Raw genomic sequence first — 21,989 nt, 5'->3', positions numbered from 1 at the left:
TTGCCTGGAAATAAAAACATGAGATCATGCTTGTAACATTTCCTTCTGTAATCTGAAGTATTTCAAGATAAAAAAAAAAAGATATTCAATGACCAGAGGAACACTTTATAAAGTTCATTAAAGTCACTTTAATTATGAGCCAGTGGCAGAGCTCTGTTTTGGTTGGCATCATCAGATGTCTATTCATCTAGGATTGCAGAAGGTATTTTAATGCCAAATAAATTACAAACGTAAATTTTTATTCACCAGTGCAGTGTCGTTTAAAGGCAAGCAGATTCTATTGCTGTAGATTTAACAAAGTTGTTTTGTTTTTTTCCTGTATTCTGCAGAAAAACAGCCACAAATCACAAGTATACTATAGATAACGTAAAACTGCATAGTAAAAATATCTACATGTACTAAAAATAACAAACTTATGATTACATAATACGCCATGCAGTCACGCACACTTTTAACAAATTGTTAAGTTCCTAATTTAAGTAAATATAATTCATTCATTTATGGTGAATTCCCCATCAGTATACTTGTGTGACAATGGCTGCTTTAATTGCAAATTAATTTTGCATGAATGAGGAGACTTAACCTTTTGGGGGGTGCATGAAAGTTGTTTTGTGGCATACTGTTCCTCCAAGAGCTTTGTACATTTGCATTGACACTCTACTGTGTGGTTTCTGTCAGGCACATGGAATGGCAACACTAAAGTGGCTGTGAAGACCCTCAAGCCAGGAACCATGTCTCCAGAGTCCTTCCTGGAGGAGGCACAAATCATGAAAAAATTACGACACGATAAACTAGTGCAGCTCTACGCTGTAGTTTCTGAGGAGCCCATCTACATCGTCACTGAGTATATGGGAAAAGGTCAGTCATATTCTCTTGAAGACTTGAAGACAGGCATAGAATGAATCTATTTTAGCAACACTGATGGGCCTGACTGAAAAAAAATCCAATTAAAGATAAATCAGGATTGAAGGTTGATGTTCTAACCTTAGAAACTGTCACTTGAGGACTCAAAACACTCTGCTTTATTGGGCTAAATTTAATTTTAGAAGAGCTGTAATGGAGGAAGCAGACATTTAACTTAATACTTCTAGAAAACCTAATGGACAGTTGATGGAAAAATTCCTGAACTCCACATGTATGTTATGTGGCATCAAAATATAATTCAGGAAAGCTCATAATCCAACAAGGTAACAAGATTATAAGTAAAATATTGCACCACTATTTTTAAGGGCGTGTGTGTTTGTGTGTGTGTGTGTGTGCACATGCTTATAGCAGCATGTTTTGCAGACACAAACATGTATGTGTTGTATGTTTTAGGAAGTCTTCTAGATTTCCTGAAGGACGGGGAGGGACGGGCACTCAAGCTGCCCAACCTCGTCGACATGGCTGCCCAGGTACAGCAACACCATTTTAACCTGATCTGCAGTGGTCCCAGTAAATATTTAGACACTGCAGCCACACTTAAAAAACAGCAAGCCACCATTTATTAAAAAAAAGAGATAAAAATAGATAACGTATACGTAACATAGTTTTCGGGGCCACTGTAGATCAATGATGTAACAAATACAGGAGGATGAAAATAACCCTGCTATAAAACATTCAGACTAAAAAGAATCTGTTCAGGCCCCTATTGTGAAGTTATATTTTATCATACGTAGGTCCCCTATCGTGCTATATCAGCACTGTATCACACAGAAGGCAATATTTCTTAGTTTGACCTTAAGTAACTAAAGCACTAGGCTATTCCTTAAGGATTTAACTGTGCTCAGCAGATTTCAGTGTAAGGGTTTGTGTGTTCAGGTGGCTGCAGGCATGGCCTACATTGAGCGGATGAACTACATTCACAGAGATCTGCGCTCTGCTAACATTCTGGTTGGTGATAACCTGGTGTGTAAGATCGCTGACTTTGGCCTTGCCAGACTCATTGAGGACAATGAGTACACTGCAAGACAGGGTAAGAAACACACCATCTAGTCACATACATACAAGAAATGCTGGACGTCATATTGTTTCCAGATTCATTTTTCAGTGGAACACAAAGGTGGAAATGTGACTTTTGAGGAAAAACATCTGATGTGTAACTATATTAGATCCGTGCAGTACAGTACTCTCAATAAAAGAAAAGATCACTACTCTTGATTGAACTGCTTTTGTAGTTTTAATTATCAGTTTATTTGTAATGAAAACATTGAAGTGATTCAGGTCATAATTCTTCTGAAAACAGAACTCAAATCTCATATAGTTTGTTATTAAATAATAAATTCTTAAATCTTTTGAAGGGCTAGATAGGGTACTATATTGTATTTAGTTACAGATTACAAAATACATGCTTTAAAAAAGTATTTTGTAACGTGTTTTGTTAGATTACTTAATTTTAATAACTGAATTTAATTTGAATACTTTGGAAAACTTTGGTATATTTAAAGTTAGGGGAATATCAACTTTTTATGTTAACCACCTTTAAATAAAAAATAGGTGGCATGAATACATTTAAAACAATTATAAATGCGCAAATAATGGTTTGGGATTAATACTTTCAATACAACATTTTGGAAATTATGATTTGAAATATGAATAAAACCTTACTGAAAGAGTCATGGAATCGTTCGATTCGTTCAAAAAGATTGATTCATGCAACAATCAAGCAAGTGGTTTTATTAATGTAATTGAATTTTGCTCACAGACGCAAACCGTTCTGATGTGGATTTATTTTAAGGGCAGTAGTTATTTGCATTAAGGGCCATAAAACCTCCCTACACCATGTTAGGAAAAAAAAAAGATTAATAGCCTACTTATTTCAAACAGTGGCAGTTATATGATGAGGAAAGGGAGAAGAACGGGAGTTGAATGGATTCAGCAAGAATTCAAACTCAAATATTGTGACCACATGTCTCAAATAGGCTTCTATTCTAATGATGTTAATCCTAATCAGATTTACACTTAATTTAAATAAACCAACGGTTATAGTGTTATGTGGAACCTTTTTTGTGCTACATGGAGCAAATCAGAAAAGATATTTCAAACATGTTTATTTTAATGCATCTCATTCTTTCTCCTGTGTCTGTATCTCAAGGGGCAAAATTCCCTATAAAGTGGACGGCCCCTGAAGCAGCTCTGTATGGGAAGTTCACCATTAAATCTGATGTTTGGTCTTTTGGGATTCTGCTTACGGAGCTGGTCACTAAAGGCAGAGTTCCATATCCAGGTAAATCTGATTTTTAGGTGTGATGTAAAACCAATAGAAAGTTCTGTAAAACTAATAGAAATTTCTGTTTTGAAACTTTAGATGAATAGGTTCTAACTCGGTCTGATATAATGACATCATTACATGGTGCAGCCAATGAACTCGCTGCTCAACATTTAAATGCTTGGCCAGTGTTTTCTGTAGCAGACTTCAGAAAACCTCCACCTTTCCCAGTTCCACCTGTATAAATGAGCTAAGAAGTTTTTTACATGCTCACAGCAGCATGTCTGTGGATGTGTTGGTACTTGCTATTTCTCCAAGGCTAAACGCATTAACATTGCCATTAATATCACGTCAGAAATAATGTGACCTTCAAAGCCCAAACTATCTGACCTACATTTAAAACGGGTATCTTATGAAGATGCAGTTTGCGATATTTCATCATTTCTGTAAACCAAAATAATTGTCTAAACATTTAAAGGTGAAGATCTTTGCAGTCACATACACCAAGTTATGAGAGGCATGTCCAGTCTCAGATTTCCGTTTTATTTCAAACCTTCTCCACTCTTTCCACACCTTCAAGGTTTTTTTTTTTCTTTTTCTCAGACTCTTAAAAGATGAAATGCTGAAATTCTGATGCGTGATGAATTACTGTAGATCTACACAAATTCTTGAAAAAGTGATGTTTGTTGGAATGTAGGGTAGAAATGAAGGCGGAGTGTGAAATGCCATTGTGTCAACGCAGTATTGCATCATCCACAGATGTTTGCAGGCGTTTCTCTCAGTGTTCTCGAAATGTGATCATGTCCCTCATGATGATGATTAATCTTTTGGCTTCATAAGAGCAGTTCTGTTCCAAGATCAATTGTACTTAGAAGCAGGTCTCCTTGTCATATCCCCCCAAAGTTTGTTGGCTGGTTTGATAGACGGATTGATGGTCTGTTTTAATCTCCCCAGTCAATGTTTCAAAATGTATCTTGTAAAAATTAGTTCTCTCTCTTCTGGTTTAAAAGTGACTACTTTCCGATGTGTCTATGAAAGTACATATTTCTGAAAACATTTTGGCAAAAAACGTGCAAGACATATAAAAGCAATGCTCTGTTTATTTATGCATCCCAAATAGCTCACTATAGCAACACTGGCTCGAATTAAGGATGAGGGAGTGTTTGAGAGTAGAGTTCCATTTATTTAAAATGTTATCAGTTGTATTTGGTGTTGCTAATGCATGGAAATTACACACACCTTTAAACTGTCTTAAGAAGTCTTAAGAGGGATAGATGTCCATAAGCATGTCTTCAGTTTCAGTGGTGGATGAAGTACACAAATAAAGTAAAAATACAAATACCCTAGTAAAATATTACTCCAATACTGTAGCAAAATTATTTTATTTGTAATGTACAAAAGTATGGACAGTAATAAGTACTACTAATAAGTATATATAAACTATATGTATTATAATAGTGGAGACTATATATATATTATTATAATATATATTGTTCTGCAAGTAAGGAAATATTTTATTTTATTATCACTTGTCATACACTATAAAAACATACTAAATCATTATACTACAATATAATTTGTTTTATGTAAATACACGGGTGCAAACAAGTAAAAAACTAAAAAACTAAAATGATCAAATATTATTTTTTAAATTTAGAAAAAGAATTGTATGCAAAAAGACTTAAAAAGCTCGTCCTTATGCATCAGCAGTATTTTGCAACTAACTGACAATTATGGCCTAAATGTGTATATTTGATTTATTTACAATCAGTTAGGTTCGATTCTGGTTTATTTATATAGAACTTCATATGATGCAAATTTTATGAAAATTTCTCAAAGACTCACTCTGACCCGTTCACTCAATAAGTGAATTGTTAAAGTGAATCGCAAATTAATCCTTCAAAGATTGCCTTATCATTCAGAATGACTTGCAAATCAATTTAAAGGGTTCATGAAAAAGAATCAGTTCATTCACAGATTAGACGATGCTACAATGACTTCCTTGAATGAGATTTACTGGAACGAGTATCATGAGTTACGTAAATACATTACAAAAATAATAATAGTTACCAGGTCACAGTTTGTGGGTAACTTGTCACTATAAGAAAAAGGAAAATTCTGTCATCGTGTTTTGGTCACCATTGACTTCCTTAGTAGAAAAACAAATACTATGGAAGTCAATGGTGACTCAAAAAGGCCTGGTTGCAAACTTTCTTCAAAATATCTTTCTTTGTGCAGAACAAAGAAAGAAATGATGATAGAATTTTCATTTTTGGGTGAACTGTTCCTGTGACTATTACTTTTGACTCCTGAACTGCTGCTTATTAATAGTAAGATAATTGTTAAGCTTAGGTTTGGGGATTAAAGGATCTTAAAAACATCATGCAGAATAAGACATTAATGTGTGTTTTATAAGTGATAATTAAATCAGCCAATATGCTTGTAATATGTGTGCTAATAAACAACTAGTTAATAGTGAGAATTGGTACCTAGTAGCTTAGTGTTTGTTTACTGAGAGAGAAACCCTGAAATTTCCAAATGAAGAAATAGAAGCTGAAATGACTTATCAGTAACAATATATATTTATCAAATGTTAATTTTCAAGAACAAGCTAATAAAGGTCTTCACAATTACTAAATAGAGATAGGCAAATGAGTTTGATCAGATTTGGACAGTACACCTTGAACCTGCTTAAAGAAACATCTTTATAGCTTTGTCTTCCTAGATGGCAGCCATGAAATCTCTAAGATGCGTTGTTGTGCTAAAACTCTTGATTTTTGCTAGGGATGAACAACAGAGAGGTACTGGAACAAGTGGAACGTGGCTACCGGATGCCGTGTCCCCAGGACTGCCCGAGCTCTCTTCACGAGCTGATGGTTCAGTGCTGGAAGAAAGACGCAGAAGAGCGGCCCACCTTTGAGTACCTGCAGGCCTTCCTCGAGGATTACTTCACCGCAACCGAACCTCAATATCAGCCCGGAGACAACCTCTAAACCCAGCCTCCTGGACTCACCCCGATCTCATCCTCCCTGGGCCATCTCAAGTGGCATCGACTCCTTCTGACCGGAGGCCTGTACAACTTCATGAGTTCACCTAAGCTCCTGTTATTCCCCTGCGGCTCCACACACCCTAGTCGGCTGAAGACTGAAGTGACTGCACAGACTTTCATCTTGAGGGGTGTAAACACGAACGGGCTGGGGAGGTGAATGGGGGAATCATGGGTAAAGTTTAAAGTGGGAGGACGTTGAAAGGCTTTTATTCTGAGTTATGGCCATAACCATTATAACGATATGAAATGATGCCTGTATTCAGTGTAAATACGAGATGCTTGTTTAAGGTTTATTTTCATTCAGGTTTTTTGTTTTCTTATCTCTGCTCATGTTTTTGTGTTGCTTTAAAGAAACTGTTTTGTTTCCATTGAGGAACCCGTTCTACATGAAGGCAGTCACCTATGAAGAGTTTAGGCGCGTGTCAAAGCATAAAACAAGAGTTGAATTTGACAATGTTTGTGTTTTATTCATTTTTTCCTCTGCTGACGAGATCACGTTCCAAATGGAGCAATAAAAATTCAGTGAAGAAATAAAAAAGTCTTTATTATTTTAGTGGTTTTAAAATATTTTAACCTGCAGAGGAAATTGATTTCTAACAATTTTTTTAAATTATTTTTTTATTTGCTTTACATTGCTTAAGATACTAAATAGAATTGACATCCTGTCCAAATGAAAAAAAATATTTTATTTTAAAAATATTGTACATTTTTGTGTTTCTAGCCAAATGTTAAGGACTGCCATACAGAGAACTGTGCATTGTGTTTAGTTTTCCAGCTATTAAGTATGGACGTTTTGTTTTGTTTAGTTTTGTTTTTTGATTTGATTTGATTTACCCCATGCTTAGGCTGTGTCCAAAGCCTAAAAGACTTGTATTCGGTATTCAAAAGTTACCAAGAAATGTTTGAATTCAACATCCTGTTTTCTAGGGTTTGAAACATACTTTACACTTAAGAGGTAATGCAAGCAAACATTTCAGAAAATGATCGGTTTTCTCTTTTAGGTCAACAACTTTCATGGTGGAGAAAAACTTTGCAGAATAAGTCAAAGGTAGCTTTGTAGGCTATTGTCAGAAAAAATATACATTTCCACATTTTTGGGGTACAACAGCATGTCACTATGGCAGTATCCTTAAAAGAGCCTTGTTGCTCTAAAAGGTATTGTTTTTGTATCTTAAAGTAGTAATATGTAATAATTAATTTATACTAAAATGAAGGTACTGGTTTTTAGGTCTAAGTAATGTACAGAGTTGTCGTTCTGAGGATACGTTCTCTTGAATTTGTTCTTGATATCTAGACTTAACAAAATTGACATTTTTTTAGAAATGTGGCTTGTTAAGTCATTGACGGCGGCAAGTAAGCAAAGCAGATGTCTTTGGTTTTGGACACGGCCTCGTTGGAATCGAATCAGGTTCTGTTTGCCCTCCACGACAACTGGTCCTTATCCTCATGTGCCGATAATTCTGTTCTCCATGGAGAACACTTTTAAAATATATTTCTTTCAGCGTATTTTATAGCATAAATCTATATGGAACTGCTTAGATTGGGGTCAAGGGAACACTCCAAAGTACCTTTTCCTTTGTTGGTTTGTATAGTGCTCATCAGAATGTCTTTAAAACCCCTCACCTGCATTTTAACAGTATTGTATGTGCCAGTTATCACCTCAAAATTGCCATTCCCATTTTTTTAACATGCCATTTTGTTAACATTTCCCATTTGGAAATAAAAAATACAATATTTTACACTCTTTACAAGCTTTACTCCTCTTTATTATTACCAGTTAAATACCCTCTATAAAAACTTAAGGCGGTTTCGAGCTGCATATTTATTTCTCATATTTTTACAGACTGCAGCATTCACACTATGTCTCTGAGCAAGAATTTTCTGTGCTCTGTGCTTATTTTTGCCATTGGTAGTGTACTGAACTCAACAGAAAATAAGTTAAAAACTCATTGTATACCTATTTGTCAACACAACTGTATTACCATACAGTCTTTTTTAAAAACTTAAAAAGTATATTTATTAGAGACCTGTCAGAAAAGACCTGCTAAAAACTCCAAGGAAAAGAAACAAAAGTGTTATCATTACCGTAGATGCCACTCTACGATGCTTAGGAAATATATAAAAGATCTGAATAAAGCTTTGGTCATATTTACTATTGATTGGCAAAAGATGTGACTATAAAGGGTAACACTTTATTTTACAGTGTCTTTGTTACATATTACAATAAATTATGCATAATTACTGTATACCCTAACCTTACGTTATGAGAAAAAAAATTGTGATTCATCATGACAATATGTGACCCTAGACTACAAAACCTATAAGTAGCACAGGTATATTTGTATCAATATTCAACATTATATGAAAAAAAAAATCAAAGCAAATATCATTCTGCATGAAGATATTTTGTAAATTCCCTACCATTATTATACAACAACTTAATATTTTATTAATATATGCATTAATAAGAACTTTATTTGGACATATTTGCGTCCTCAGATTCCAAATTTGAAATATCTAAATAGCCAAATATTGTCAAATTCTAACCATATACATCAATGGAAAGCTTTCAGATAATATATAAATCTTACCCTATATAAAAATTGGACCCTAATGACTTAAGCTAGTAACACAACTGTTATTAGCCTATGTGAAAAGAACATTTAAAGGGTTACTCCATCCCAAATTGAAAATGTTGTCATTAATCATTTACCCCCATGCCGTTCCAAACCCATAAAAGCGTTGTCTTCAGAACACAATTTAAAATATTTTGGATGAATATGGGGAGGCAACTGTTTCTGGCCCATTAACTGCCAAGTAATGAACACTGTCTAGGTCCAGAAAAGTATCAAAAACATTGTCAAAATAGTCAATTTATTCTTTTAATGAATTCTTTTAAAGAATTCAGAGAAACTGTTAATCTGGAAATGTGTGAAAACTTAACTATACAGCAGTTTATCATCAAGCAGCATGTCTGACACTTTGATATTGGGAGTTATAAAGAACTGTTTTATATTAATCAAACATCTAAACGTATATTTTGTATGTGTCAAGATTGGGGTGACGTGAGGTAGCAGTTCATTTAATAATTAATAATATAATAACTATATGCCTTTTCTATGTCTTATAGGTTGTTATATGCATCATATTTGTATGATACCTCTTATAGATATTTGTTTTATACATCATATATTTAAAATATTTTATTGTAAGAAACGACAAACAAATCTTGGCGACAAGCGGCCAGTCGGGGGCAGTAAAGAGCGGTCAACGCCTATTGGTATCTTTAACAGAAGAAGAGGATTGTCCTCTACCTCCCATTACGTTGCCCGCGGAGACCTATACTTGCCTCTGTGTAGAGATTTCAGACATGGGCTCAAGAGTTACACGCCTGTTTAGAAACTTCAATATAGAGAATCGCGCTCACCGAGAAATAAGCAAGACAAAATCTAAAGCAGCGCCACGGCATTCAGCACCAATCGGTATTCCACAAGAAGACATTGCGGGTGAGAAAGCGTGTCAGAGCCGGCTAGATAACTGACATTACATCATGAAGAACTTTCTAGTGGTGAAGGATCATACCTCGTGTCTTTTAGAAGAAATAGCCCGTGGCTTGTGAATGTGGTTTATCAGAGCGAGGAGAGCAAATGTATTTCCTTCTTTGACATTTTAATTCAAATTTATGTCATCTTGTTAATAAACCACAAACATAAAAATCTAACTGAAGAGGTTTGAATAGTCCAGTGACAACAAATCTGTTTGTCGTGACAGTAGCCTAACTGTAACGGAAGCTGTGCTATCTCTCCTTTTTTTATTTGTGTCCTTGAATATTGAGACAAAACACTATTATTAATAGTCGATCATGCTTTCATAAAACAGTCTATCGAAGTGAAGAATGTGAAAGAAACACTATAAATAAGCACACTGTAATGCAGATTTCATTTTTATATTTATTGTCTACATTATTTTGTATCATAACGTGGCCATGTGTGTTAGATTTTAAACTTGTTTCTCAATGCCCTTGCACTTTGATGTGGATGAGGAGATGTCCATAGATAGCTGTGCCAAAAGCCAGACCCTTTAAAAGAGCACGTCCCCCTTTTGGCAGTGAATTAAATCCAAATGAAAGCTGCATGTTGCACACTCTTTGCATGATCTGACATGGGCCTGTGTTTCTGCGACAGAAGAGATCAACAAGAAGAATGATTCGCTGCTGTCAATGCTGAAGGATGTGTATGTGGAGTCTAAAGATCCAGTTCCTCAGGTTTGAAATTTTGAATCTTTTGACATACAGACCAATTAAAGTTTGCAGCAATCACTGTGGTATCAACAAGACGCAATAATTCGCGCATTTATTTGGTTGCCTTTTAATAAATTGCTTCAGATTTCACCAGCAATTGCAAAGCAAAATTCCTTAAAACAGATCAAGTGCATAGTTATAAAGAATAAAACATAGTTGTCCAATGTTTATTAGAGAAAAAAAACATTTAGCTTTTTTCTCTGGTGCGCTCTATGCGGTTGATTCATGTTTTATGTTTTTGCATGATGCAAATGAGCACTTGACTTTCAATTCATAACATGTACAAAGTATATACTTATAACGCTAAAATATGTAATGCATATCTCAGATGCATTAAACGACGCGAGCAGTCGGGCAGCACCTGCGGCAGCCGCCCACGTTCTCCTGAGCCTCTTTGAAGCGTTTTCATTTAAAGTGCTCTTGTGCTTCGGACACCTTAGGTCGTGCATTTTCCCTACTTCAGTTTCTTCTGTGGCAATTTTCAAATGCTGTGTACTGTGAAATTTGCAGGCGAAATAGAAAAGTACCTGCATTTGGTGCTTGGTGGATGTTCATTTTGTAACTCGATACCGAGTAGGGATGATAGAAGAATTGCTTAAAATACTTAAGCGTGGTGTCACTAGTTAATGTCATGTCAAAGATGTTTGAAGTGTCACTGTGGCTCAATTGCCTGGAAGGGAAATAAATGATTTAGATTCTTAACTGTATGTATTGACAATCATCACAAATATGACATTTCTGAATTCTTTTTATGCATTAGACTCCTAGAGCTGGTCTCTATGTTTAGGGGAAATGCAAAAGGTGTGTGTATATGTGATCCAAGTCTTTTTGCGCTTGATTATCCTCTTGAAATGCCATACGTAACATGCATATGTGGCTTACTGCAAAACGGATTGCACTGCAGTCGATTCTTATAAATCAGTAGGCTGTATAAATGTGACCTTTGACGATGCAATTCAACCATACTAATAACCTATTCATTTCACTTTTGGTATGAAAGGATGTGAAAAATAACTTTTTATATTAAAAGTATACAAGCTAACCTATCCCGTATAAGAAAAAGTAATGCAAAAGTAACGTTACACAACACTTTCCATAAAATGTAATGCGGTTATTTGCTTTTTTTAAGCGAGTAACTTTGATGCATTACTTTCAAAAGTAACTTTCCCCAACACTATTCATGATGGAGAACCTTCTTTTCTCGTGCGTCTTAATCTTAATGTAACCACAGCCAGTAGGTTTATTTGAGCTGTGCTCTCTCATTTCCTTCAGCCCTAAGGTTTATTACACTCAAGTTTGTACAAATTTTTACGTTTGCCAAAAATATGGCAGCTCAGATGAGTAGTAGTAGTAATGCAAAAGTAATGGAATGCAATTACTTTCAATAAAAACTAAGCCGGCAATTAGCTATTTTTTTTAAGGAGCAGCACAATATTGTAATGCATTACGTTTAAAATTTAACAGCACTGTCTATGAATCATTTTCAACCTGGTCTCATAAAAATATGTACCCCTGTGCTCTTACCTTACTGACCTTTTCGCTGCAGTTTCAAAGAGAAATGCCCAATGAGTGGCGCTAAAACACAGGGTTAATATGTGAACCTGGCACATTTTTATTACGTTGATAGTATGTATGAAGTATGTATTGCGGCGATTCAGAATTAAAATGTCCGTGGACTGTTGCCTACCCGATACTGTTAACAAATGCAAAGCTGATATAAAAATGTGTTTGATCATGTTACTTCCTTTTACACATATTTGAACAGTTTTGTCGAACCGTAGTTACACGGGATTGGAACCGGAGCTCCTCGCCTCTTAAGAACGTCTCTGTACTCCGTGAGCTACCGAACAAACCTGCTGTCTATGAAAACCTGTAGATATGACGCTGGATAAGTGTGATGCTAACGTTCAAAAGCATCAGTTTTCAAATATCCCAGCATATTAATATTGTCTAATACGCCATAACATGATATATTTAAAGCAATTGTCTAAAAAAAATGTATGCTTTATTGTAAGCTCTGTAAATTGTTGTGAAAAGGAATAAAAGGTTTCGGAGCGTTACTGCATGTAAGTGTTAATTTCTTTTGAAAAATGCAGTAATATGTACTTGTTGGTACTTATTTCGTTAAAAAGTTCATTAAGGTGTGTATATGCCGTGAGACCAGGTAGATAATTGTGCTGTTTGCTTTAAATTGCCGAGTTTAAAAAGAGATGGTGTGCACTGCCCTCTATTGGTGTGGCTGATTCTTTGTGCTTTGTGTGCTACAGGACGAAGCACTTCCAGAGGTTAAGAAGGTCGAGGAGGAGACGCAGCAAAGGGCGCTGAAGCATAGTCTACCGAGTGCCCCCTATGGTTTCTGTGACATCACTGTTGTGCCGAAAGGCAAAATTTCACTTGTGGAAGCGTTAACTGCACTGAACAATCACAAACTCTTGCCTAAAACATGGACTCCAGAGAAGCTGGCAGAGGAGTACTCTCTAGACCCAAAAGATGCCAAAGCGCTGACAGAATTCTTTTTTCCCTTTGACGTCATAATCATTCCACCAAAAACAGAGGAGACTAAGCGGATTGATTCTTAGCACATATGAACAGTGTCGCAAACAGACTCGAGCCGTCTCTGAAACGCCACAGTATCTAAATACGTGTGTTATGACCGTCGCTTGTAGTGTGTTTGTATTATTTGTTTTTGAAGGCCCTGTCATAATTATTTATTCATTTTTGTCTCATTTAAAGTATTGCATATCCCAACATGTATTGTAGCAATAACTTAACTAAGAGGAAAAATCTTGTCAGCCAAATCAATTTCTGCTTCAAAACATCAGTACAGGTTATAATTTTCAATTAATATGAAGAAACTGGTTCAGAAATGCTTCCTTTTTTTATGTGAACACTGTAGTTTGCATCTGTTTTTACTGACAATAAATCAGTTGTCCTTGCATTGGTCAAATTGATTCAGTGTACTCAATGAGACGCAACTAAAATCTGAAATCTTAGTTTTGATATATTTGTCATAGGAAATGTACAAAAATATACGTACCAAACATGATTTTACTTAATATCCTGGGGAATGACCCATACAATGTTTTGTTATACAAATATACTGGCTGTTTTTGATCCAGATTATACAGTTTTTGATACTGGTTTTGTGATTCAGAGTCACACTTACACAGTTACTCTTTGCCGTTTGCCTCTTGAATATTTTTTTTTTTTTTTTTTTTTGTCAGTACTTTGCCCTCCCAGATGTTTTCATCAATGTGATGTGATTTTTGAATTCATTTTGTGTAATTTTTTGGACTTTGTGGTTTACTGTGAATTATATAATGAATATTTTATATAATGAATCGTTTCAGATGCATCACGTATTAGTTTAATAGGAGAAACATGGGCCATTTTTATTTATATCTTAGAGATATAAATGTTGTCTCTCCCGGACACAAATTCAATTGTGTAGTGATTCGGTTGCATTTAAACGCTTGAACCAGTAGATGTCCTCAACGTGCGCAGTTCGAGTGAATTATTGGGTTTAGTTCATTCGAAGTTTCAAAACAGTTCATTTGATTTTTCACTATACCAAAACTTTACAGTCCAAGTTCTGTTTATTTCATTGCGTTTTATATTTCAATCTCACTGCTGACCGCAGAACTACAACAGTCAGTTGATTTGTTCGCAACCAAACGCAGCTGCATCGACATCGATGATTGGCCACAATGAAAACGCCTACTGGCAAATCCTGCATTTTCATTGGTCAGTGGTGTGTAAATCAAATCCGGCACTGAAATGTAATTGGTTGACTCCGAGTGACGCGGAACTCGGTGAATGCGGACAGCACGAGCGACACGGTGTGTTTGGGATGCATTTGCGAAACGAGAAGCGGGTACAAAATGTATCATGTATTCTTCTCCGTTTAAAAATAGCGTTCGCACTCGATAAAACAGCTATGTGTTAAGTCTTTTTAGCTCAGGTTTTTTGCAACAGGGTTTTTATATTTTTCGTCTATTTTGCAGCAGGAGTTTACAGATTGATTCACGTCCCCAAATAGGGCAAAACTCTAATGTTTTCGTAAATGTTTTATACACGTTTAGTGTTTTTCGACCGAAGCCGTGCCAGCCGGGTTTTATTCCTTTTACTCGAAGAAATAGATCTCACGGATGGACGCGTATTTTCGTGGATATGTGGGATGTCGGAGCTTCAAACATCTGGATGAGAGAAGGATGTGTATCTGAATCTAAGCGTATAATGATGTGACTGATGCCGCATCATATATTTAAAAAAAGCCACAGAGGAGAATCAAGGTAAACACCAGCTTATTTAATTATTTTGTTTAGAAAACAAGATAAATATCATTGTTATGTTCTCTACATTTTCCTCCATTTTAAATCAGTTGATCTACTTTCAAGGTGAATCTTGCAGATCTGTTTTGAGGGATATTTATGAATTAAATAAATGTAATTTTTAAATCTAAAAATAAATATTTCTTTATTAAATTATGGACTATTTTCACTGCATAAATATGATATCAGTGCAGCAAAAATCAATTCGTAAGATTTGATTATAGCTTATAGCTATTTCACCCAGTTTTTCTTTAACCTGTTCATCTGACAAGTCTTTGGTCCATAATTCCCTGGAATTCAACGAGCTTTATATTTTAGTATCATCTTCTAGCCCAGGCCTTTTCTGCATGATTTTAGAAATAGAGACATTTTCTAGGTTCCGAGCATCAACAGACTACTGTTAAGGCCTCTCGAAGCGATTGTGGTTCAGAATGGATTGGAAACATTCTCCAAGCATAGATGAAGAGACACTTAATAATTTTATTCCTGTTGCTAGGATCCACAACTATTCAGTATAGATGACCATGTGAGATTGTCTCTGCTGTCACTATGGTTTTGGCTTATACTGTACAACTGATTGTCTCTAGTCTACAAAATGCTTTCCATGTCAGTTTGACTTGTGCTTTTAAACAAGCCTGTTCATTTCAGTGCAAACATCTACATTTTGAGTGATGTAATCCAGATAAACTAAATGTTGTGGCGGCATTTGGTAAAACCTGATTTTTTTTTTTCTGTTCTGTGAATATTTTTTTTGCTCCTATGAGGAAAATGGCTTATAAATCATACTAAATTATGTTTTTTGACAACGTGTGCGTGTGTGTGTGTTTGTGAAGATTATTGTGTGCGTGTATGCATGGGTGCTTGCGTGTGGGTGGGTGACTATCTTTAGCATTAAAGTGTCTAAACACCATTGCCTTTTTCTCATTGTTTTGCTTGGATGCATTTGGGCAGAGTGGCACCTTAGAAAACATTTAGACCATGCCTTTCTAGAGGAGTCTTTTAACAGGTTGCAAGACAATATGCTCTCTTTTTCCTGTAGTTAAAACCTACATTTTAAGCCAGGGATATATTAATGTCCACCGTCAATTGGGCTCGATCTTTGGAAAACAAGTTCAGACTTTTATTTTAGCCTGCAACATTTTAAATGTAGCATTCTGAAAAAGATTTTAACACTAAATTTTGTATTGAATGAACCGTGTTTTATGTATTCTATATAAATGTGCCTATGTTGCTTGGCAACTGCAATCAGGCTTTAGTTAAATTAACTACTAAAAACTCTTTATTCTGATTTGTTTCATCATGCTTTTCATTTGTAATTTTATTTTCCTGTTGTGACCACAAATTACAAATTATCCATTCAGATTACTGCTTATTTTTTTGCTTACAGTTTTGGAAAAAGACACAGTGAAATAAATGATTCTCCCATTAATACAAAAACAAATTGTCACAACTTATTCTCCCAAATGTTCAGGACACAAAAGAAGACATTTAATTTTTAAACTCGCTTTCGTTATGTCAAAATCATGAGAAACAATATATGTTGATGTCACGAGAAAATGAGAACAATAATAATAGTACAGCCTGGTAGGACGTCCATATATTAACCTTCCTAAGCTCAAAGAACAAGTTTTTCTGAAGGGAACGGACTGTTTTCTTTTCATCTTAACTTCCATGTGATGCCTTTTATAAAGTAGTGCAGCTCAACAGCATTTCGCTTCTCTATCAGAACCATCTACTGTCAGTGAAATAGTTTTTTTTTTTATTCAGTCCATCTGCTGTGTTTGGTTAGACTAATTAGCACAAATAATTATTTATCAGGCGGAAAAACTAGTTTATCATTTCATAAAAACCTGTGTGTGTGTGCATTTTTCCCCGAGTTAGCAAAAAATATTCCTGAACAACATGGATAAAACTACAGCATTTTTAAAGTGGTAATATTTGCAAACTGCTTTATTCTCTCATTCTGCATAATAAGGGTGGAAGGAACGGATGATTTATTTTTTTTTTTTGGATGAACAATCAGAAAACAACTGAACAGTATATAATGGTCATTGTAAAAATAAGTGTTACAATTTTCATTTATTTGGAATCAGTTGTACCAGGCAGTTGACTTCTTGTTTCACTTCTGTTTACTTTTATTTTATATACATTAGAAAATAATCTTATAGCACAAAAAGTATGTTTTGTCAAAAAGCGTTTTTTTATTATTAATGGAAGAGTAAAATGGTAAAAATTAATTGTTTACATAGGTAAATCGTAATCTTTCTGGGTTGGTTAACTGTTGGATTATAAACAAAAGTAGTTATTTTGTCCAGTGTGACTTTTTAAAAGAATGTATCAGTCTGGGCTTTGTATATTGAGATTTGTCTTAAGCATTTACGGCTGTCTCAGATGAAAGGTTGGCAGGAGATTTAATTTAGAACACAGCCTTTGACTTCTAAACGTTTGTGGTGGAAAATTGCCCAGCATAAGTTATTGTAATAATAAGCAATGCAGTTAGTGCAAAAACATTAGCACTAAAAAACATAATTCATGAACAAACAGGTCTTCCTGGTATCGCATTTTAATAAAAGTGTCTAAGAAAAGCTAAAAGTATGGAATCATCAGCATCAACACGAGCACCAGCCAACTCTGTAATTGAGTTCGTGTTTGGTAACTTCATGATGACTAACTGGATGAAGTACATGCATACTTTGGTTTTGTTTGTTAACCAATTTGCCTGTAAAATGTAAAAAACTGGTCCCAAATTTTGTACACCCACCTGCAATCGATATGCTCCAAAGTCGTATTGTCCTATAGTCAGCCTAGGAAATTGCTGAAACACCATATCAATGCGCTAATTTATTGAATTATTTTCTTTGGTTCACTCTCTAGTTATGAAACTAACTCCAGGGTAAGGCTAAAAGCAGTAAGTGTATTAACTACAGTCATAACATAGCAGCTCAAGACTGGTTGCCCACTGAAGCTGAGTCTGCTCAGTACCTGGAGGGAAGACCTCCTGGGAGCGACGGGAACACTATAATGTCAAAACGCAGTCTTTCAGATGACAATCCAATGGCACTTGAGAGAATTCACAAGAGAGCGAAATTTACAGTGATGAAAAGTGATGCGATCAAATATAGGCGCACGCTAATGCAGTAAACATGTTGCCAGTGCATTTAAAAGTGTCTGAAAAAGACACTACAATCATTACAAGCACTGACTGCAAGAGACCATTTAGCCCTGCATCTCATGTCTCTGATAGGAAGAAAAGTGGGGCTTTTGCTGGTTTGATGACTGAAACTGATGTATGTTTTCTAAAACGTGCACAAGTTGCATGTAGCTTAACAGCGCTGCACAAGCTCAAGGTGTATCTGCTTGTTGAAAAGGGTCAAAGTCCAATTCTGTGCTTAAAGAGCGTTATACGTCAGCTGCTAGGTATGCAATTTTTAAAATAAAAAGTAAGACAATAATAATGTTGATGATGATGATGATGAAAAATATTACTATTATTATTATTATTATTGTTATTAATAATGTTAATATTCATACATTTATTAACACTCACATAGTCTTCAAACTGGGATCTGTAATATTTTTCAGAAATAATTTTCCCAAGTTTTTATTGTTTTGTTTTATTGCTCTTTTTTTTTAAATATTTTGGCTATTTAATTTATTCAGTGGTGAAAAAATTAGCAAAACATATGGGTAAAAATGCAAAAACCTGTGTTCAGTATTCAGCCTTAAGCCTTCAGTACAGTGTTTCATTTTGTTCGGCTTCATTTTCATTTTGGTGCATCTCTAGTTGTAATGTGTAACCTATTAAAATAATAAATGTAAAGAAATATAGTTGAACAAATAAGCCCTTATATTAATTAGATGGTAATAGTAGCCTAATATAACAATAATAATCTTGCTCGCATCAAAGGCATCAGCCTCTTTATCTCTATCAGGTGATATCTTTGACTGTCAGCGATAAATGATACTGTCGTCCATCTGCAGAACCCTAAGTCAAATTTAAAACCACCCAATTGGGCAGAGATCCACCCAATCTAGCAATCTTTTGTTTTTGTACCATCTCATCTGTTTCCTGTACAATAAAGGAACGGGGCAGTGTTGCCATCTTTTAGATGCCTATATGAGCTAAATGTACAATGATTGGAAAACATATGTATGCCTGATACAAACCAATGCATATTTTGGGATTTAGTCAGGCAGTAAGTTAACAACACACTTAAAGCCAAGTACAGACTACACTGGAGACTATTGCCCAGAGAAGACTAAAAAAACTCACTTTGTCACATTGTTGATATTAACTGTCAAGTAGGGTTCACACTGCTAGTGAGTCAGCAAGACAAAGCAGCCGGACGCTACTGCGAGCTGGACGTTTCTGCCAAAACAAAGCTCTCTTGGAATGGCTTTCTCAAATTCGTCTCTATTCTTTAATATGTAAACCTGCAGCCAGCTGACAGCATCCTTTTACTATTACCCTGTAGTTCATTACACATTAGATTGATTGATTCTATATGACATTGTCACATGATTCTCACTGATTTCCTAATTAATTTTTTTCTGCTTCCACAGGCTCTGCCCCCATGCTGAGATGTGTGCTAGTGAACTATCCGAGAGGCTGAGCATGCTCTCTTTACCATGTAAATGCAAAAAGAAGCATGTTTTATTCCTCCACTAGTCCACCTGTGGCTTCAGGGCAGCCTAGCGCCACCCTGTACCTCGTGCCCAAGGTGCTGACCCAGCCACGGACAATTACAAGAGCCATGGACAATTCATCGGCAAAAGTCAATGGTTCGCTAGAGCTCCGGACGCTATCGGAATATGTCACGCCTTCAACCGGTTGGCAGGACCCTGTTCAGGGCCTGAACCTGCCCCTCCAGGTGTTCTTTGGCTTGGTCATCATCTGCGTGCTGCTGCTGGCCTTCCTCGGAAACATGGTGGTCTGCCTCATGGTTTACCAGAGAGCCGCTATGCGTTCCGCTATTAACATCTTGCTGGCCAGCCTCGCCTTTGCCGATATGATGTTAGCGGTCCTCAACATGCCCTTTGCGCTAGTCACAATGGTTACCACGCGCTGGATCTTCGGAGAGGCATTTTGTCGCATTTCGGCCATGTTTTTCTGGATGTTCCTGATGGAGGGAGTGGCTATTTTGATGATCATAAGCGTGGACCGCTTCCTAATCATCGTGCAAAAGCAGGACAAACTCAGTCCACGCAGGGCCAAATTGTTGATTGCGGTCTCATGGTCTCTGTCTTTCTGCTTTTCCTTCCCTCTTTCCATTGGCCATCCAGCCCTGTACATTCCTCCCAGAGCACCGCAGTGTGTTTTTGGCTACACGGTTGAGCGTAGCGACCACACTTACGTGATGCTCATCATGCTGGTGTTCTTCTTTGTACCATTCCTGGTGATGCTCTACACGTTCATGGGCATCTTGAGTACGCTCAGGCACAATGCGCTGCGCATCCACTCCCACCCTGACTCAGTGTGCCTCAGCCAGGCCAGCAAGCTGGGTCTGATGAGTCTGCAGAGGCCCTTTCAGATGAACGTTGACATGAGCTTCAAAACACGTGCCTTCACTACGATCCTCATTCTGTTCTCAGTCTTCACTGCATGCTGGGCTCCATTCGCTACGTACAGCTTGTTGTCCACCTTCAGTCATGCCTTCTACTACCGGCAGAACTTTTTTGAGATCAGCACATGGTTGCTGTGGATCTGCTACCTCAAGTCAGCCCTAAATCCTCTCATCTACTACTGGAGAATCAAGAAGTTCCGTGACGCCTGCCTTGACCTGATGCCCAAGTACTTCAAGTTCCTGCCACAACTGCCTGGCCACACCAAGAGACGTATCCGTCCCAGTGCTGTTTATGTGTGTGGGGAGCATCGATCTGTGGTGTAGTTGAAGATGCTTCAGAAGCTTCTTTTGTAATTCTTACGGTAGAGTCTTATCAAGCTGTGATATGGTTGGTCATTCTTCGAACCACAGGATGTTTTCTACCTGGTCTCATGGCATTAACCTACCTTGGTGCACTTTTTAGCGAGCCACAAAATACGTAACAATAAGTTCATCGCTGCAGTTTCCAAAAGAAATTAACGCTAGAGGCAGTAAAACTCTTAGGTCTTTTATTCCTTTTCACACAGATTTCCACAGTTTTGATTAATAAAACATGATTTTTGCACAAATGTTATGACTTAATATTAATATGCTGGGACATTTGAAAACTGGTGCTTTTGAACGTTAGCATCACACATATTCAGCTTTACACTCCAGTTCGAATCCCATGTAAAACTGTTTTACAAAAGTATAAATCTGTGTAAAAGGCAGTTGAAATGGCATGGTTGCATCAACAAATGCTTTTTGATATCAGTTTTGCATTTGTTAACGCTATCAGGTAGGTTTATGGTTTGATGATCGAGTATGTGTAACTAAAGCGACATATTAAAAACACAGCAATACTTATGTAACATAATAAAAATGTGCCAGGGTCATGTATTAAACCTGTGTTTTAGTGTCACTTAGTGGAAATTTCTCTTTGAAACTGCTGCAAACATGCAGTAAGATAAGTGTTGCACAAAAAGTGCACAGAGGTACATATTTTTTTATGAGACCAGGTTGGATGTAAAAGATTAGCTGTAAAAGATTGTACAGATGAGACGGTTTACAGAGCCTGTACATTAAACTACTTTAATTGCACAATGTTTTTTTTTAGGATTTAGATTGTAATAGAAGTTTGTTCAATCAGTCAGGTGCTGCTATATTTGGTGAAAATGTGCAATCTTCTGTTTTATGCCTTGAATGTAAATCGATTTTGTGTGCTGTATATGTTTTGGTTTGTATTGTTTTGTTTTGTTTTTTCTTGACTTTGTGATTCTGTTTTAAATTTAACCATTTTCTATTTAATTTGGTTGATTGCTCGGCTATTCTGTTTTAATGATTTTTTTTTTTTTTTGTGGAAAAAAGGACAGGCATTTGACAAAGGTATAAGCATGTTCCAAACTGATCAGTAGATGATTTTGTGGAAATACATGATTTTTAATGTGAATTTTAAAATTGTGATTTCCATGACTTGAAGCGAATAAAATCATGGAAATGAATAAAATTAAATCTCATGGAATTTGTGTGGTTACATACA

General features: G+C 36.1%; 3 protein-coding genes across 7 annotated transcripts in view; all 3 read left to right on the top strand.

Moving 5' to 3' along the window:
* fynb (FYN proto-oncogene, Src family tyrosine kinase b) overlaps positions 1–7,982 on the top strand; it is a 52,756-nt gene extending 44,774 nt beyond the window's left edge. For all 4 annotated transcript variants that reach the window (XM_043219034.1, XM_043219033.1, XM_043219031.1 and 1 more), the window contains 5 exons: positions 679–858; positions 1,318–1,394; positions 1,801–1,954; positions 3,074–3,205; positions 5,972–7,982. In XM_043219034.1, coding sequence (XP_043074969.1) covers positions 679–858; positions 1,318–1,394; positions 1,801–1,954; positions 3,074–3,205; positions 5,972–6,180 — 752 coding nt within the window. In that variant the 3' untranslated portion in view covers positions 6,181–7,982. The remainder of the gene's footprint in view (positions 1–678; positions 859–1,317; positions 1,395–1,800; positions 1,955–3,073; positions 3,206–5,971) is intronic.
* A 1,557-nt stretch (positions 7,983–9,539) lies between these two features.
* ndufaf4 (NADH:ubiquinone oxidoreductase complex assembly factor 4) lies at positions 9,540–13,483 on the top strand. Of its 2 annotated transcripts, none has more exons than XM_043218646.1 (3): positions 9,540–9,742; positions 10,424–10,500; positions 12,804–13,483. In XM_043218646.1, the coding sequence occupies exons 1-3, from the start codon at positions 9,607–9,609 to the stop codon at positions 13,113–13,115; spliced, it is 525 nt and encodes a 174-aa protein (XP_043074581.1). In that variant the 5' UTR covers positions 9,540–9,606; the 3' UTR covers positions 13,116–13,483. The 2 variants fall into 2 exon arrangements, with proteins under 2 accessions (XP_043074581.1, XP_043074580.1); XM_043218645.1 differs by having other exon boundaries at positions 10,421–10,500.
* An 877-nt stretch (positions 13,484–14,360) lies between these two features.
* Positions 14,361–21,971, top strand: gpr63 (G protein-coupled receptor 63). Its single transcript, XM_043218692.1, has 2 exons — positions 14,361–14,828; positions 19,431–21,971. The coding sequence occupies exon 2, from the start codon at positions 19,517–19,519 to the stop codon at positions 20,753–20,755; it is 1,239 nt and encodes a 412-aa protein (XP_043074627.1). The 5' UTR covers positions 14,361–14,828; positions 19,431–19,516; the 3' UTR covers positions 20,756–21,971.
* The last annotated feature ends 18 nt before the right edge of the window (positions 21,972–21,989 follow it).

This window comes from Puntigrus tetrazona, chromosome 20 (assembly GCF_018831695.1).
Source record: "Puntigrus tetrazona isolate hp1 chromosome 20, ASM1883169v1, whole genome shotgun sequence".
NCBI lineage: Eukaryota > Metazoa > Chordata > Actinopteri > Cypriniformes > Cyprinidae > Puntigrus > Puntigrus tetrazona.
This window is presented reverse-complemented; position numbering and strand designations above follow the sequence as displayed.

Excerpts from the sequence above, each read along its gene's own strand:
- ndufaf4 (XM_043218645.1), top strand. The coding sequence starts at position 9,607 with ATGGGCTCAAGAGTTACACGCCTGTTTAGAAACTTCAATATAGAGAAT. Across the intron at positions 9,743-10,420 it reads TCCACAAGAAGACATTGCGG|AAGAGATCAACAAGAAGAAT; the intron begins GTGAGAAAGCGT and ends TTTCTGCGACAG. Across the intron at positions 10,501-12,803 it reads CTAAAGATCCAGTTCCTCAG|GACGAAGCACTTCCAGAGGT; the intron begins GTTTGAAATTTT and ends TGTGTGCTACAG.
- gpr63 (XM_043218692.1), top strand. The coding sequence starts at position 19,517 with ATGTTTTATTCCTCCACTAGTCCACCTGTGGCTTCAGGGCAGCCTAGC.